Source organism: Ciona robusta, chromosome 5 (genome assembly GCF_009617815.1).
Source record: "Ciona robusta chromosome 5, ASM961781v2".
Classification (NCBI taxonomy): domain Eukaryota; kingdom Metazoa; phylum Chordata; class Ascidiacea; order Phlebobranchia; family Cionidae; genus Ciona; species Ciona robusta.
Genome location: NC_143239.1, coordinates 6348408 through 6365957, shown reverse-complemented (window position 1 = coordinate 6365957; position 17550 = coordinate 6348408). Strand labels below are relative to the sequence as shown.

Here is a 17550-nt window from a genome sequence, read left to right as displayed (position 1 = left end):
AACGCTATTTCAAAACGCGAAATCTAATTTCGACATAAACGAATCTTTAAAGCGTCGTTTAAATGCCCTGCTCAAATCAATTGACGCCACACACGTGCTTAACAACGAGCCTAGCAACAGAATTCGAACAACGCCAGAGGTCTGATGTGTAGTCATCTTAAGTTACACATGACCAGATAATATGTCTATGTTTGGTGGGATGGCCTTTTAACGTGTAGTGTATAATAAGCGTACCGATTATGTTGCATTTCTAGCTGCTGTTCTGTTTGTTTTCTTTTGTCTTTTTGTTTATTTTGTCTTTGTCCACAAAACGCTAGCAAAACACCGCTGATATTTTATTTCAACGTTCAAATATCTTGTAATTATTTTTATAACGCTTATGTCATCATCGCACATGACGTCACCACACATGACGTCATCAAGTAATGAATCGTTAACGATTCATTATTCGTGCTAATTAGGTTTTAAAATACTTCTGTGACGTCATTAAACATGACGTAGCCAAACATGACGTCATTGCATGTGATGTCATCGAATAATGACCCCCATTGCTCGCTATATCAACCATTCATTCAGATTTCTCCACAAAACTCAAATTAACCAAAAGCGACCGTTCTGTGGACGATGCTCGCTTTTAATTGGAACGTAAATATAAATTAAGTGATTTTATTTTATGGCTGAATGCCGACGCGTAGAAACGTTCGCGACTCGGCCAAATGCACCGCCTTCCCAAAGTCTTTCAAACTAAACGTCATTGGGCTTAGTAACTCTTCGTATGGGAATAAGTGGCTGGTGTCACGAAGAAATGTTACAGCTTCCGTCAAATGTCGATCTTCGTAATTGTGGATTCCTTTGATTGTAATTGATTTTCGTATCACCTGAAATTTGTTTTGAGTTTAGCGGTCACACTAGCAGTGTTTATGTCCTTAATTATTCTAACAACTGTCAATTCGTAGATAATTCCCTTCCCTTCGGTGCTTTAGTTAGTATATCTTCAATATCGTTAAAACCATGTATTGTAGGGTGGGGGAAAATGGGACACCTTTATCACATTATAAACAAATATACTAATAGAATTTTAAACAATTAACAACGGTATATGGGAGTCGCGAGGATACGGTTTAATAATTCTTTGATTTTTCTTTGCTTACTTCAAAATGGGACGAGAAAACAGAACGCAAGGGTGTCCCATCTTCCCCACCCTACCATTTATTATCTCATAGACCCATACATTATTTAACACATAATTATATAGTTATACATATAGTACAAACCCATGTATTTAACTTACGCTTTCTCCTGTTACAGACAGCGTTGAATCTCTATGCACCATTCCTGCCCACACATAAGTACCACCGTATCTTAACATGTTTATACCATCCTCTACTACTGTGGGAGACCCGCATACCTCAATTACACAGTCGGCGAAATCTGGTGGATTTAAAGGTAAACTTATATTATGTAAGTGTATGATATTGTGGGCATATATAGTAGGGTGGGGAAGATGGGACACCTTCAGCACATAATATCCCATATTTTCTGATCGTGTTTTAAATAATTAACAACGGTCTATGAAAGTCGTGAAGATACGGTTTTATAATTCTTTAAATGAATGAAACGGAATGAAACGGTGTCCCATCTTACCCCGCCCTACTATACAAACTTACAGTGTGGTTTCATGTAACGTATACAATAAGCCAATATAAAACTATTTAAGTATGCGATTTTTAACTCGACAGTGAACAAGAGGTGTATGAATACACCATGTGTGTCTGGTGTATAAGAAGACACCTATGTTATAACTCGACAGTGAGCATGAGTTGTATGAATACACCATGTGTGTCAGGTGTATAAGAAGACACCTATGTTATAACTCGACAGTGAGCAATAGGCATATGACCGCTGTCACCAATAATGCTACACAATCACATTACACAAAATTACCTGTATATTTCGATACGTCTTGCACATACAGCGGTTCTCCACCAAACTTACGAACCACGTTTAACCGAGATTGATTGACGTCGGTACACAGTACGCGTTGGTAGCCCTTACGTGACAACATGGCACACGCGTATGTTCCCAATATACCGGCTCCCTGCACCACTGCGACTTTGTTACGACTTTGGGTTCTGTAGAGGAAATGTGAAATGTGTGACTTGACTTCCAAAACTGATAATGCGGACGGCTACTTGTATAATGGGGTGGGGGAGATGGGACACCTTTAGCCCATAATATCCAAAAATCCTGATCTTGTTTTAAGCAATTAACAGCGGTCGTTTACCACCAAATGGAATGAGAAAATAGAATAAAAAGGTTTATCATCTCCCCCCACTCTACCATATGTTTTTTTACACCTTTCAAACTATCCAAGTAGTGTAAGTGCTCGTATATGTACATTTTATATAGAGAGTCTTAACTACAACATTTATATCAGATAACAGATTAATTTTGTTTCTGGGGTAATGGGCCAACTCTGGTCTAAATTCCAAGTGCCTTGCTGCAGTATGACCTCACACATATGAAACACATGGTCGGTTTACCATGTTTTTTTGCCCCTAGCTCTAACCTTGCGTTTTCCACGACGTTGACAATTGTAGCCAATGCGCAGTTTATTGGGGCCGCCATCTTGTCCGTCACTTGAGGCGGTAGAGGTACGATATGGGTTCCCGCCCTTAGCAACATATGCGTCGCATAGCAACCACTGAAACCACCACCGTCGTTAAGGGCACAATGCCCGTATTTGAAAAGGGACTTACACTTCTGGGTAACCCCCAACCTAGAGATATCAACAAATAATAATTACGCCTTGATTGAATATATATACCCTCTTTATTCTTGCGGGACAGAGCAACGACAGTCATAATAACACAGGTGTTCTGTTTCATACACTTCGTGTCCGCTTATAAGTTACCACATATAAAACTTTATTTTTTTGTGTTTTTTTTCATCCTTGTTTGAAAAAAAAAACTAAAAAAGTTTATTATGACGTCACAAACCACCTGCACCGTTCGCATTGTTTACACGACAAAGGGACCCCAAACGTCACGCGGGTTCCGGGTGAAAGGGGTATACTTGAGTCTGATGGGCCGTTTTCCTCTGTCCCATCATGCCCCGTATTTTCATCGGGTAAAAACACGAACTCGTTTTCCTCATTTGAACGACGATCTACTATGACGTCACACACTGCTTCGTGGCCCAACACAGCGGGCAGGGGTTCGTTTCTGACACCTAGCAACGTATTGAATTATGGGGTAAGATGGGACACGGTTCGCACATAATTTCCTGTAATTCCTAATCGTTTTTTTAACAATTACCAATCCTCTTTAAGAGTCATGAAAATACGGTTATATAATTCTGTTAATGTTCTTTGTGTTTGTCTACTAAATGGGACGATAAAAATAAAAACTTGAACTATCTTACCCCACTCCACTACATTTTGTTTATCGCTTCGAATACGATTAAAACAACTAAGAGAAAGGAATTAGTAACAAAACAACAGTTAAAACACGCCAGGGTAAAAACTATAAGTGGCATATAACATCGTGACTACAAAACCGACTACAGAGCCGACTGTGAACGAACAATGCATTATTAATGACAAAAATCAATTCTCATTGTTAACATAACATGTCGTTGTGACGTAATAATGTGAATTATTAGTCAAGCTATGACGTATTTCCGAAACAAGATTAAGAAAAATCATGAATTTTGTTCAAATGTTTTGTGACAAACGATTAATAATAAATAGCGCCCACGGGCCAAGGGACCATTAAGATATCAGTTGTTTTTTCTATAAAAACATGATCTCGGTGTAACGCTGGCGAACATTTATTATTTATAAATGGCCATATATACAACATAGTGTAAAACAGACGTGACTTAACTTTACGTGTTCGCTTTTAAAAGGCAACAAATAGCTACTTGAGTTGTTATGTAATTTATATACCTAATATTTTGCCATTATACGCTCGTTCTGTGTTGTATAGCAGGATGGGGTAATATGGGACACTTTTTAACCCTATTTTCTCCACTCATTTAGTAGTAAACAAAGAACATTCAAAGAATTATTAAACCGCATCCTCATGACTCCCATGGACCGTTGTTATTTGTTTAAAACACGATCAGGATATTTGGATATTATGTGCTAAAGGTGGCCCATCTTACCCCACAGTACTATATATCAAGAGAATGCGTATCGCATGTTATCTAGTTTCTATCACACATGAACTGACACTCTTTCCCACACTTTTTATTTTTTGTTTTGCTGTTGATTCCGTAATAAAAAAAAAAACTATTATGGTATATTTATGTATCTTAGTGTATGTGTGTGTGTTATGACTGTTGCCTATTCCTGCACGATTTATATATTAAACTTAACTTTACAGGTTTGGAGCAAGAACTTTAAACCAACGTAAACAATCACAGCTTCTCACCAATATAAGAAGTAATTCACCCACCCACCTGCAAACGTGTGTAGATCCGAAGCACATATCGTGGCCAGTCTGACTTTAACGAGGACCTCACCCGGTCCAACTTCAGGTAGTTCTTTGCAATATTGAATAAACCATTGCGGTTCGTGTGAAGCGCCAAAGTAAACTAATCTAGCGATCTCTTCAGAGATACTCATCGCCCATAAAACGCTATTATACAGTTCTAAATGGCTTACAACTATTTTCCTACAACCATTTCCAACCCCGAACCCCGTACCTATGCATCATATAGTAGATTGGGAAAGATGGGACACTTTTATCACATATTATCCAAATATCCTGATCGTGTTTTAAACAATTAACAACGGTCTTTAAAAGTCGTAATGATACAGTTTTATAAGTCTTTGAACGATCTTCGTTTAATTAACGACGCTATTTTGGAGTTATGAGAATACAGTTAAATAATTCTGTAAATATTCTTTGTTTACCCTACCAATTAGAACATTAAAATAGAATAAAAAATATCAACCATCTTACCCAGCCTTTATAGTAGCATTGACAACTAACGGATTAAATCGCTACAAATAACATAACGTCGCTGTGCTGTATAATTCCAGCTAGTATGTTAATCTCTCTGCATTAAATATGCAGTAACACTGCAGTTCTGTAGCTTAATCTCAAGTATGCGGTTTGTACGAATAAATCATGTCACGATTCGCATGTTACATTCACAGCACGCTGTGGGTGAACCGTACAGTTAGTTCTGCAGTTTAAATATAGCGACGCTAAGCCTTGTTTACAACTGAACTTATTTGAAAACAGTTCGGGCGTGCAAAAGTATTTTTGTCGCAGTGCTATCTTTTAAACCGTAATAATATCCGGGATTTTCGCTCAGTTTAGTGGGGTAAGATGGATGCCGTTATCATGTAATGTCCCTCGTTTCCTGATCGTGTTTTTAACAATTAACAACACTTTATTAGAGGCGAAAAGACGCTGTTATAAAAAAATATTCATTCTTTGTTTACTACCAAAAGGAAAGATAAAAAAGAAATAAAGCATGTACCGTTTTACCCCAAACTGGTATATTTACTACCAAATCTCACCCCAACCTACTATATGTGTTGGTATTAAACGGATAAACCCAATTCTAGCTTAAACCTCTGGTCTCCTGTGGTGTATCGCTGTATGGCCCTACTCGTATCGAACTCGAACTAATTTAATCTAGTATTAATTCCCCTTTTCTGAAGTCGCCTATATTTTCATGGTAAAACCGCTATATCTGTTGTGTCCATAAATCTAAACATAACTACGCGAGCATAAATCTTTCGACCTAATTTCGAATCACGTTTTTTTTTTCTCTCTCTGGGGAAAATTAAATCGCTAATGTAACTCAATTAGCGGTACGTAGTTATTGTACTTTTGGTGGCTCTTAGCAAAATAGTAATAAATAATTTATATCCCTAACTCAGTGGGCGGCACATAGTCGATTTAATGGACATCGATTTTTCAAAACGTCGGTTGGTACAGTACCTCATACACGCTACTAATGATCGGTATGCGTTCAGTCTGCCGTTAAAGCGACAACACTAATACCTTGACGCATGCTCGTGGTATAACAAGCCTTGTGTACCAATGTACCTCTTAGTCTAACAAGTCTGTACCTCTTATTGGACAGCTTAACCAAGTAAATACACTTATGGCTGATAAAGCAACATTCTCACCCACAAGGTTGAACATTAAACTTGCTCTTTGACCTTGAAGTTAAATATATATAGTAGGGCGGGGAAGATGGGAAACTTTTCCATTCTATTTTCTCCCATTTGGTAGTAAACAATTCAACGAATTATAAAACCGTATCTTCACGACTCCCATAGACTGTTCTTAATTGTTTCAAACACGATCAAAATACTTGGATATTATGTGCTAAAGGTGTCCCATCTTCCACACCAGTATACTATACACACAGTTATTATGGCTTTTTCATCGCCTTAAAATGAATACTTAGTAACAAATTAATTATGAACCAAAACAACTACGCAGACCAAAATCCGCCTTGCAAATTAATGGATAACTTGACTAAGGCTCAGTAAATACCATCAAGTTAACATTATTATAACACGGTAAACATCTCGGTTGGATCGTATATAGCTTAGTCGTCTTAGTGTGTATGCTACACCCCCAAGGCATAACAAATGCATATCTCAATAAAGTCATATTTTGTACGAGATGACGTATTTTATGACCGATGACTGTATCGTTGTATTGGCAGCTTGAGTGTGCGCTAATTTTTACAACTAATTGAATTAGAGCTGCGCGCAAATTAAATACGTGATGAATCCCACTGCCGGTCCTAAATGTATTACGAACGAACGCTTACTTTTGTCAACTTTACTTTTGCAAGTTATTAACAAACATTGCTGCAATTGAATGAATGGATAACTTTACTATGTATTTTCGTTTATATTAACGAAAATCGGTAAAGTACATAAAATTAAAAACAAAAGACGTGTGAAAATACAACAAATATAAAAGGTTCATGTGAAAAGTAATAAAGCTTTTCATTTATTTATTATCACAATCCTGATCTTTCCGGAGCTGTAAGTTAATTCAGATAACACTGTAATTGTATTTTTACCATCTTACCCCAAAACCTACCATATAGTAGGGTGAGGGACGATGGGACACCTTTAGCACATAATGTCTAGATTCCTGATCGTGTTTTAATAAACAATTACCAACAGTCTATAGCGGTCGTAAGAATACGGTTTTATAATTCTTTAAATGTTCGTTGTTTACCACCAAATGGGACGAGAAAATAGAAGGAACAAGTGTCCCATCTTCCCCACCCTGCTATATATGTAATACTTATCCTCTTAACATTATTTATCCTAACAAACTCAGCGAGCAAACGAGGACGCGCTTCCCAAACTCCTCCCGCTTGCAGACCCCATCCTCATTGATCGTGCCCCACTTGTAAGACGCGCCCGAGGTGGGCCAGGTTTCCCTGTAGTTGGTCTATGGCTTGTTGCCTCACTCGGTGCAATGGATGATCGCTCAACAATGCTGGCAAGGTCGCTCATGGAAGTGGTTTGGTCAGAATTGAGAGACGGCTTGTCGCTACCAGCACCAACAACCTAAAGGTAAATGTTGTGAGTGTATATGTTTGATTCTAACCTATTTATCCTTGCATGGAAGTCGTTATAACATGGGTATTGTTTTAGTTTTCCGCACTAAAATGTTCCTACCGCTGAGATGTATGTGTCATTAGGCAAGACACTTAACAACAATTACTCTAACCCAGAACTGGTCACTTATGGGGTCGTGTTACTTATCAGCCGTAAAATAATGAAAAAATAAAACAATCACCCCCAAAGTAACATACTTGGTAACTTGTAAGCTGGCATGATGTGTATGAAGCAGAACACCCATGTTATAACGATTGTCATTGCCCCGCCATGCGAGGATAAATAAGTTACATACGTGGTAACTTGTAAGCTGGCATGATGTGTATGAAGCAAAACACCCGTGTTATAAAAAACGATTGTCGTTGACATGCCGCATGAGGATGTTCATAAAGACAACATATATGCTGCTAAAACATCACCAATGAATGAATGAATGTAACTTACTTTATCCTCGCGTGGCCGGAAAACGACAGTCGTTATCACACGGGTTTAACACCTCGTGCCAGCTTACGAGTTACCATGTATGTTACTTTGTGGGTGATTATTTTTTTGGGAATTTTTTCATTTTTTTATGTATGGCTGATAATTTGGACAACCCATTAATGACCACTGGGTTGGAGCAATTGTCGTTAAGTGTCTTGCCCAAGGACACATACGCCCACAATGGTAGCAGCGACGAGCCTTGAACCCATTACCTAATGGTTACAGGCAGGGGCGCTAACCACTACGACACGGCGCCGGACCAACAAAGTTATAAACTATTTATTTCTAAACATTTACCAACAGGGATGATTTATCCGGTGCTTTGGGAGGAGACCACAGGAAACTGTCGGTGTAGAGAGAGAACAAAGTCTTTAAGTTTCTGTTGGCTTGTTCGATGGCACTGTAAGTAATGTGGTGGTGACGTTTTGTGGTGTTTAAAATTGTGGCCATGATTGCTATTCTATGAATTAAAAATTATGGTTGCTAGAGGAAAAGTATGGTTGCTGGGAACTTGAGTGACTTGTCCATGGTTGCCACTCCCATGCCCAGGGTTGAGGTGCTAATGCTATTGCAGTGTGTGGATAAGCTGACATGACTTTTGAATGGTTAGGTCAGTTATACCCTTGTGAGTGGGAACTTAAGTGATTTATCCATGGTTGCCACTCCCATGCCCGCAGTCGAGCTGCTGAAGCTATAACAGTGTGTGCAAAGACTCGTAGTTTATGTGACAGGCGTGTCATATAAAACAACTAATTAACCCGTTACGTCATACCTTGCTTGTTTATAATTAGTCGTTGGCTCATATGATACGTCAGACCTCGTCAACAATGTATTCAATGACGTCATAGACTGTGAATGTTGTAAATTAGTCTTGGTGAGTAAAGAGGAAGTTCCCCCTTTCGAGAACTTTTCGTTCTTTAGTTTACGAAATGGGGCGCCTTGACCTTGAGCGCGGGTGTGGGGTCGTGTAGGGAGAGATACATTGGTGGGGGTTGGTTTAGAAGGTGAAGCACCGGCTGTATAAGGCCTCATAAGAGCTGTGCTTGAGCGAGTTACTTTTCTTTTACGTTGGTCTTGTAGTATTTGTTTAAGTTGTTGTATTGTGTGCAGGTTGTTCCTAGAGGTATCAGTATAGGGGGTTTCTGGAGGCATTACGAACGTTAATCTGTTTCTGTTGCGAAATTGTGACGGCTCTTCTTCGCTGAAAGGTACGTTTATGTTTGTTAGGACTATTTTATTCTTAGCCGACTGAGCTTTCGCGCTTGGCAGCTTCTTTTTTGCCATTCCGGTCCCAATTCTAGATCTCTGGGCCGAGTTTCGAGGTTTCGCATATTTTTGCTCTGTTGCGCCCTCTTCCGGTATGATTTCTGATGGGTTTGGAACGAAACTAGCTAAACTCACTCCGGTTGATGGCCGATCTTTTGCCGGGAATCCTTGGCCATCATCAATCGATGTGGAAATCTGCTAAGAATATAATGTTAAAAAAATATCGTTGCAGTCTTTAACGAGTTTGTTGGCTTATTTTATTCCGTATGAGTCAGGTTTTCTGGCATAGGTAACTGGGATTTGGGGCAAAGTTGGCCTAATACCCCAGATTACGTACGTTAGTCGATTACATTCTAAGTACTTAGTTTTATTTGGTTCTGCACGCTTAGAAACACAGAAATGCGAGAAGTTTTGTTTTTAATAAATAATTTGTCCCCAAATAGTTGCAACTATTTTGAATATTATTATGAATATGACGTATTTTCCCGCGTTTTTTCATATTGGCAGAAAACGTTTACGAAACTGTATTGCAATGCTTGAAATTGATATTTCCCTGAAAACAAACGTTCTAACTAAGATTATTCTTTGACAGGTTTATCTAATAACTAACCTGTGTTGAAGCAAGACTAAATTTCGACACTACGCTCGATGGAGGCCTACTGTGGTGTCCATATGGGTCTGGTTCGAACAGAAACCCAGAAATGGCGGTGACATCTTTTATCGGTGTCCCAGGCTTTGTGAGGGCTTCTGTGGCATCATTTTCGGAGCCGGTGACGGTAAATAACGGAATCTCAATCGTGTTTTGCTTGGTAGGCTCATTTTCTAGTGACAATTAATTGTTATCTTTATACAGTATTGTTTTATAGATATGCCGAACGCACTATATGCTTACGGGTCCTCACGTGGCAATCATTAAAAACATCATTATTACAAGTTACCATGTATGTGACTTTGTGAGTGATTTTTGGAAGGATAGGGGATTGTTTTTAATATATGGCTGACAACTTAGACAACCCATACGGGACCACTGGGGTCCAATCATATTAATTTCCTCATACCAACACAACATTTTCTCACATCCCTTACAAAAGTCTCCACCCAGCCTACCATTGCTACTGCTTGCTTCACTTTTCTTGACTCCCATTCTTTTCATCCTTTCCACCAACCCCAGCTTTAACCAATCCATTGCGTTTCTAAACTTCTCCCCATCTCTTATTGTAGCGCATGCGTTTCCATACCTGGGGGGAATCAATAATATTTAAATCTCAGTAGACAGTAGGATAAGGGCCAACTGTGGCTAACATAAGGCCCCTGCTGTATCTCAAATTTAAGACCAAGACCTTAACACTTTATGTGTTGGAAACTCCAAAATAGTTTTGTTTTTTATATATTTTTTGATCATTTTTTAAACTAATTTTGTAATCTTTGTTACCACAGTCGAAGAGATAAACAAGACGGCATTTAAAACTTAATTTCTTGTAACTTTATCTTTAAATTTGCCTATAAATTCACAGAAACCTCACCTGACCAGGTCGTTTGCGATTTCATAATTCTGAGCTTTGATTGCAAGTAGAAGGGAGGTGTAACCTTTCTTGTCGCGAATGTCAATGTCAACATCAAACTTAACCAACCTCAACACTGTCATGCGAGATGCTCTTAGATGACCATTCATAGCAGCTAGCATGAGTGGTGTGTGCCCTGTATTATAGGTAATATTTATACAGTATATGTTAATGCATTCCATATAGATTTATATACAGTATATGGTATGAATTGTACAGTAATGGTTAGCGATTATATTAGATGACTGTTCATAGCAGCAAGCATGAGTGGTATGTGGTCTTTATGATTTGTAAGATATATACTAGTCCAAGTATTTGACATGCCAACAATTCCTATAAAATTGTATTAAATAACGATGATATTTACTTGCGTTTTAGCCGTATCCAATTATCCACTCCAAACTACTTTTTCCATTTACCAATGTAAACACTAAATGTTTTTAATATTTCCAAAATCTTTTTTGGTCCCATAGTATTAAGGGGACCGCTGACTGTTCACGTGAACCAGTAAAACTCCCCCACCTTGCTTGTCCTGTCTGTTAAGTTCAATTGCATCTTCATTGAGTAAAAGTTTCACCAAGCTACATTTCCCACCCTCACATGCGTAATGTAAAGCAGTTCTGTCGTTTGAATCACATGCGTTCACATTTACACCAACTTTTATTAAAATCTGTAAACATAGAAGTAATCCCTTAGGTTCCAAATATAGAAATGTAGACAAATTTTATATTTTATTTTTTAAGTAGAAACAATGAAGTGATTTGTTTTAACATATATATAGAGTTTGTTTTAACTTATAAATATGAAAAAAGTGTGAATTTGTTTCAATTGTAGTTCATAACCTTTTAACTTTTGGCCATGAAATGTGATAACAATTAGCAGTATGTTTTTTTTCAAAATTTAACAATCATTAAAAAAACGCTGTAGTCTTAAACTTACCCACATTTTCATGACAATTATTTTCGAAAAAATAAAACAAGTCCTTACCCTGGCTATCTTATATCCAGAGTCCTGACAAGACAGACAAGCTGCTTTAATAAATGGAGTCCTGTTGTGATCTTTCCGATCTCGGAACTCTGGATTCACATTGAGTGACAGCAGAAGACGGACCTGTTTTCAATTGGTATTTTATTTTTCTAAGTAATAATTATAATTGAATGTAACTTATTTATTTTAACGCAGTGGGGCAACTTTTGAAAATATAACACAAGTGTTTTACTATTGTAGCAGTTTTGTATTTACGTGCGTTCGCTACGATATCGTAAGTAATCTGCCCACAGTTTAACATGCAAACCCACAGTCACGTGGTTAGAGGTCATAGTCACGGTTTACAACACACAACACAACCAAATGGCGTGGCGATTACTGGAGCGTATGTAATGACGTAATAATAAAAGGCCACACTATGAACAAACAGAGCCCACAGCCCACTTTACCAAAAATGGTGTGTGAGATTTTTTCTATGTGGATGATAATTCAGACAACCAATTAGTGACTACAATTAGCCTTAAGGTTTAATAGCGGTATCTCGCTTTAAACTTTGATCGTTTAGTTACCAAATCAATATGTCCAGCTTAGATTTTTTGTAGTAACTTAATATATAATGCAAAAAATATAATTGCTAAACATACCTGGTGTATTCTCTGTTCTGCAATAGCTTGATTTAAGCAATTCATGTTTTATTTAATATTTCTATTAAGTTGCATATTTTTTAAGACTTATCGTTAATATTGTTTCATTAGTGTTAAGTACCCATTCTGTTATACATCTATAAACAACACTGTAACAAAATTTATAACTTTATTAACCTGGTAAAAAAATGAAAAAACAGCAAAATGACAGCGTTAGTAACAGGCCAAGAATAAAATAAATTGAACAGTACTACCTAAAAAGTGTGGATGTTAAACTCAACAAGAATAAAATAAATTGAACAGTACTACTTAAAAAGTGTGGATGTTAAACTCCAATAAATAAAACTACAAAACTTAACTTATTATTGGTTAGCCAGCTAAGCCTAAATAAAACAAACTTTTTTTTATCTTTTTAAATATAGTAACGAAGATCAAGTTTATCAATACAACGAACCGTCATTAAAACAGAAATAAAATTATTTAAACAGTAGCTTACTACATAAAAAAATAAAACCACAATTTGTTATTTATCAGTAAACTAAACAAGTCAATCCCTTACTACAGGTCTGATGCTGGCAACAAACACCTGGGTTGAATGCTTCAAAAGATCTCAAGTTTCTGAGGTAGGTTGGGTAATAAACAATGTTATTTGGACGCACAATTTACATGGTTTTTAATTGTTTCATTGTGACATATGATACGCATAACAAAGGGGCATGTGTTTAAGGAACAATTACTGATGGTGTTTTGTTATGAAACAATCAACACATATGAACTTCTTTAAAAAAAAGGCTTAGAGAAATATTACAAAAAAAGATAAATTTTTAGAAATGATGATTTTTTTTATATTTATACTAATAAATATTAGGATTTTTAGACCAGTGAATATTAGGAATGAAGTTTAAAGTCCAGATACTACAGTATAAGATTAAAAGTATTTAGGATTAGTAAAAAACTACTTCCATTAATTTCAATCCAAACAGTGTGTATTTGAACCCTTATTACATCATAATCCGAAACAGTTCTTGAATAAATGAAACAATCACCATGTGTGATCCACAATCATCTATTGTTTCAATCCATTGTTACATCATAAAGGTCACTGTGAGAAAACTTCCTCATACAGTTCCTTTCCAATCCATAGCTGAGGGGAAAATATTCATTTCTTTATTTGTAGAATTCATATTCATAAATACTTATATGCACAGGTTAGCAACTAGTGACAGGCAGGAATGGAGACCAAATCAGACTAGATGCGTGATTCTTTATAATAATATAATGACTTTATTTATTTTTTCGATTAGGTTAATGAAGATTTTAAAATATTTTAAACGAAACGTAGCGACAAACGACAAAACAACAGTTGTTAAAACACGCTTACAGTTAAAAATATTTACATTTAGTTGGATAAAAACAAGCTTGGCCGCTACGGTCTTTGTTCAATTGTTTATTATAAGAAAACATTTGTAAAAATTAAGTTGTAGAGTTAATAGGCTGTAAGTGTAAGTGTGTACATGCATTAAAATTCAGGGAAACTTGAACAAGGTTTTCTGGAATGCTTGTAGCATTTTTAAGGCCAAGCTATACTTTTTATGGGATATTACATATTGCAGTTTTTTTTTTGTAAGCTGCTTAAAAGCTGCTATTTTAACAGGTGAAGTTCGGGGTCTATAAATGTAACTTGAACTTACAAATGTTTTAAGTTATAATTTCATTAAAATAAATATGTCAGATAAGAAACAAAATCAAGGTACAGTTCTTTACTTTGCTGTGATTTTTGTCAGTTTTAGAATCTTGTAACCAGAATTCTTTCTGTAATCAAAATTTATATTATTAAAAAATCTAAGTTAATAAAATAAATTTAAAGCAACTAATAATTTCTTTTCTTTTGTGTCTATGTGATTGTCATTGTGTAAGATTTGCCTGGCGCGATACCACAGTTGGTTAGCGCGTCTGCCTGTAACCCAGAGGTAATGGGTTTAAGACTCGTCGTTCTTACCGTTGTGGACGTTCGTGTCCTTGGGCAAGACACTTAACAACAATTACTCCAACCCAGTAGTCACTAATGGGCTGTCCAAATTATTAGCCACACAAAATATAACAGCTTTCTAGAAATGTCAACAAAATATCTATCAATTTTTGACCATGTTTTCTCCCAATTTTTGTCCCAGGCTTACTGCTTATTTATTTTATTTGTTATTTTCAGGTGCTTCAATTCAGAATGAAGCAGAAATTGCTGGTGAGATTAAAAAACTTTGTAATGAGAAAGGAATTGAGAAAAATCCGAAAGAAACTGCCAAACTATTACATAAACTCGGTCTCATGTATTTTGGTCGAAGTCCCGACAAGATATGTCTGGTTCAAGCTGCTGTGTTGGTCAACGCAGCTATTTCAAGGCATCCTGACAACGAGCGAGAAATGCGGGAAGATCTGGTTCATTTTTGTAGTGATGTTGTTGCAGCATCCGGAGCAAAGAGAAGCAAGGATCTAGTAGAGCTTGGGAGCATTGCAAAGTTGAAGATCCAAGAGATGAGAGAGATGTGTAAAATAGAGTTAAAGAAGATGGGGAACCAAGGATCTGATCATGAAAGGGAGATGGAAAAATATTTATTCATTCGGGAACTGCAGGGAAGAATATCAGAACAATATCGAGCGATTATGAAAATGATTTCCAAAGAAATTGTTCTCATATTAGGTGAAGCCCCTTGCAAGTGGGCCCATGTTGGCTTAGGTTCATTGGCACGAGAAGAAGTGACGCCATACTCAGATTTCGAGAGCGTTATCCTGCTTGAGGATGGTGTGCAGTGTAGAGAAGATTATGAGGAAATATTGGAATATTTCAGATGGTTTACAACACTCTTTCAGATAGCTGTTGCAAATGTGGGTGAGACCATTATACCAACTGTTGCAGTGCCTTCACTGAACAACTTCCTAGCAGATAATGGGGATTGGTTCTTTGATGTTCATACCCCTCATGGTGTATGTTGTGATGGTTTCATGCCTCATGCTTCTAAAACCCCGTTTGGAAGATTTCAGGAGACAGAAGGCAAACCTTGGAAAACAGAGTTGATTAAACCGGTTTCACTGATGTTGGAATATTTAGAGAAAGATGTAGATTTGAAAAATGGTTACCACCTTGCTGATATATTGACTGTAACATGCTTTGTTGCTGGTGATGGAGATGTTTATGCTTTGTTTCAAGATGGAGTAGAGTTCCATCTCGCCTCCAACGCCGATAACGACTCCCGGGATCAAATGATGTTGATGACAGAAGAGTTTCGTGCGTTTTCAGTGTTCAATACCCTTCCAAACGTGCATGCGACAAAGAGGATCAATGCAAAGAAAGTTGTCTACAGAAGTGTGACTTTGTTTGTTTCTACTCTTGGCAGATACTATGGGCTGAAAACATGCTCCTGTTTCGGGATTATATCTGAACTAAGAAACAGAGGAATCATCTCCCAAGAAGCTGAGCATAATCTTAACTACGCTGTGGCTGTAGCCTGTGAGGTTAGATTGAAAGTTTACTTAAAAAATGACGGTCAGAGCGACTCTGTGGTTATGAAAGCTGGGTTTAATGCAACAGAAGGGGAAGAAGATTTGACTGAGATTGTTAAACTCGACGATATCGTTAATTACTTCACAATTGCTTTCTGCCTTCAGCAATCCATGAAAGAAAGAAGCATAACTGCAGATATGAGCATGCGGAAAGTTGGGCAAGATGTGGAAATCGCTATTCTGTATTACTTCAACCAGTATACAAAGGTTTTAACAAAGTGTGAGTATATGAGAGAAGAGATTAGAAAAAAAGAAGAAGTTTCTAAGGAGCTAGTTTGGACTTGTGTTATCTATGATTGTCTCTTCCATCTTGGCAGGTTTGAAGATGCATTGAAGGAATGTGAATATGAGTTACAGCAGAGATTGGAGAAGTTTCCTAAAGATTTATTGGAGATTGTGAATTGCCAACGCTCCATTGGGAGATGCCTTTATAAACTTGAGAGATATGAAGATTCAATTGTTCAACATAAACATGAGTTGGAAGGACTGGACAGAATGGGGAATTGTGTTAATATGAAAATTAATTGCACAGAGAATATTTCAATCGCTTTCTACAAGCTTGGCAAGTTTGAACAATCTTTAGAGTTCCTTGATAAAGAAATGCAATTTCTTTCTGAAGATTTAAACTCAAGTTGGAGTCTGGTGGATAAAAGAGTGGATTGTATTTTAAACATGGCAGGGGCTTTGTATAAGTTAAAAGAATACGAGCGCGCCTTGGTCAAGTATAACTTGGGGCTTGAACTGTCTGAAATGTATGTAGCGGGTAAAGTAACTCAATGTAAAAATGGGAGAGCGCATTGCTTGTTTCAGGTTGGGGAAGTAAAAAATGCTCTTCAAGTTTATGAAGATGTTCTGAGTGACTTGCAAAGTTTACCAACAAACTCATGTCTTGTTACTGATTGTTTAACAAATATTGCTCATTGTTATTTCACACTTGAAGATTTTGAAACCGCTTTAAGATATTATAAGCGTTCTATAACTGGGTTGGCAGGTACGGAAAAAACATTGCATTTAAACAAAATCGCAATTTGCTTGGTACAGCTTGATCATAATAAAACCATCCTAACATAAAGAAACCAAAGTGTCAATAAAGTTGTTTGATTGCCAATGTAATTTGTAATGTTTGAAGTTACATTTCGAAAAGAAATAATTTAACTGTTGTTTAAAAGAGTCATATACATGAAACAGCGAGAATTTTTATGAGTTTTTAATTATTTAATACTATTTTTTCATTATTTCATACTATTTTTTGAATATTTCATACTAATTTTTTACTATTTCATACTATATTGTGATTGTTTCATACCAATTATTAAATATTTTATAAAATTTTATGATTATTTTATACTATTTTTTTTAATTATTTTATGCATCATTTTGTTTAAATTTGCCTTTAATTGTTGGGTATTCTTCTTCATCGTAGCTTAATAAAAGA

General features: G+C 36.7%; 3 protein-coding genes across 5 annotated transcripts; 1 reads left to right on the top strand and 2 right to left on the bottom strand.

Annotated features, from left to right (window-relative positions):
* Positions 1-318: 318 nt before the first annotated feature.
* LOC149736043 (uncharacterized) lies at positions 319-5135 on the bottom strand. The gene is made up of 6 exons (XM_089878805.1): positions 4465-5135; positions 3003-3231; positions 2570-2779; positions 1945-2132; positions 1292-1431; positions 319-878 (listed from the first exon to the last, which is right to left on the bottom strand). The coding sequence occupies exons 1-6, from the start codon at positions 4628-4630 to the stop codon at positions 672-674; spliced, it is 1140 nt and encodes a 379-aa protein (XP_089734931.1). The 5' UTR covers positions 4631-5135; the 3' UTR covers positions 319-671.
* A 149-nt stretch (positions 5136-5284) lies between these two features.
* LOC149736042 (uncharacterized) lies at positions 5285-12792 on the bottom strand. Of its 2 annotated transcripts, none has more exons than XM_089878797.1 (9): positions 12561-12792; positions 11917-12039; positions 11452-11599; positions 10891-11065; positions 10475-10605; positions 9978-10189; positions 8874-9565; positions 8399-8501; positions 5285-7567 (listed from the first exon to the last, which is right to left on the bottom strand). In XM_089878797.1, exons 1-9 carry the CDS (start codon positions 12603-12605, stop codon positions 7331-7333), a joined length of 1866 nt encoding a protein of 621 aa, XP_089734923.1. In that variant the 5' UTR covers positions 12606-12792; the 3' UTR covers positions 5285-7330. The 2 variants fall into 2 exon arrangements, with proteins under 2 accessions (XP_089734923.1, XP_089734924.1); XM_089878798.1 differs by having other exon boundaries at positions 8874-9562; positions 12561-12785.
* Positions 12793-13007: 215 nt separating this feature from the next.
* On the top strand, positions 13008-17550 carry LOC149736041 (uncharacterized). 2 transcript variants are annotated; one of them, XM_089878796.1, is made up of 2 exons: positions 13008-13183; positions 14767-17550. In XM_089878796.1, exon 2 carries the CDS (start codon positions 14883-14885, stop codon positions 17184-17186), a length of 2304 nt encoding a protein of 767 aa, XP_089734922.1. In that variant the 5' UTR covers positions 13008-13183; positions 14767-14882; the 3' UTR covers positions 17187-17550. The 2 variants fall into 2 exon arrangements, with proteins under 2 accessions (XP_089734922.1, XP_089734920.1); XM_089878794.1 differs by lacking the exon at positions 13008-13183 and adding an exon at positions 13377-14310.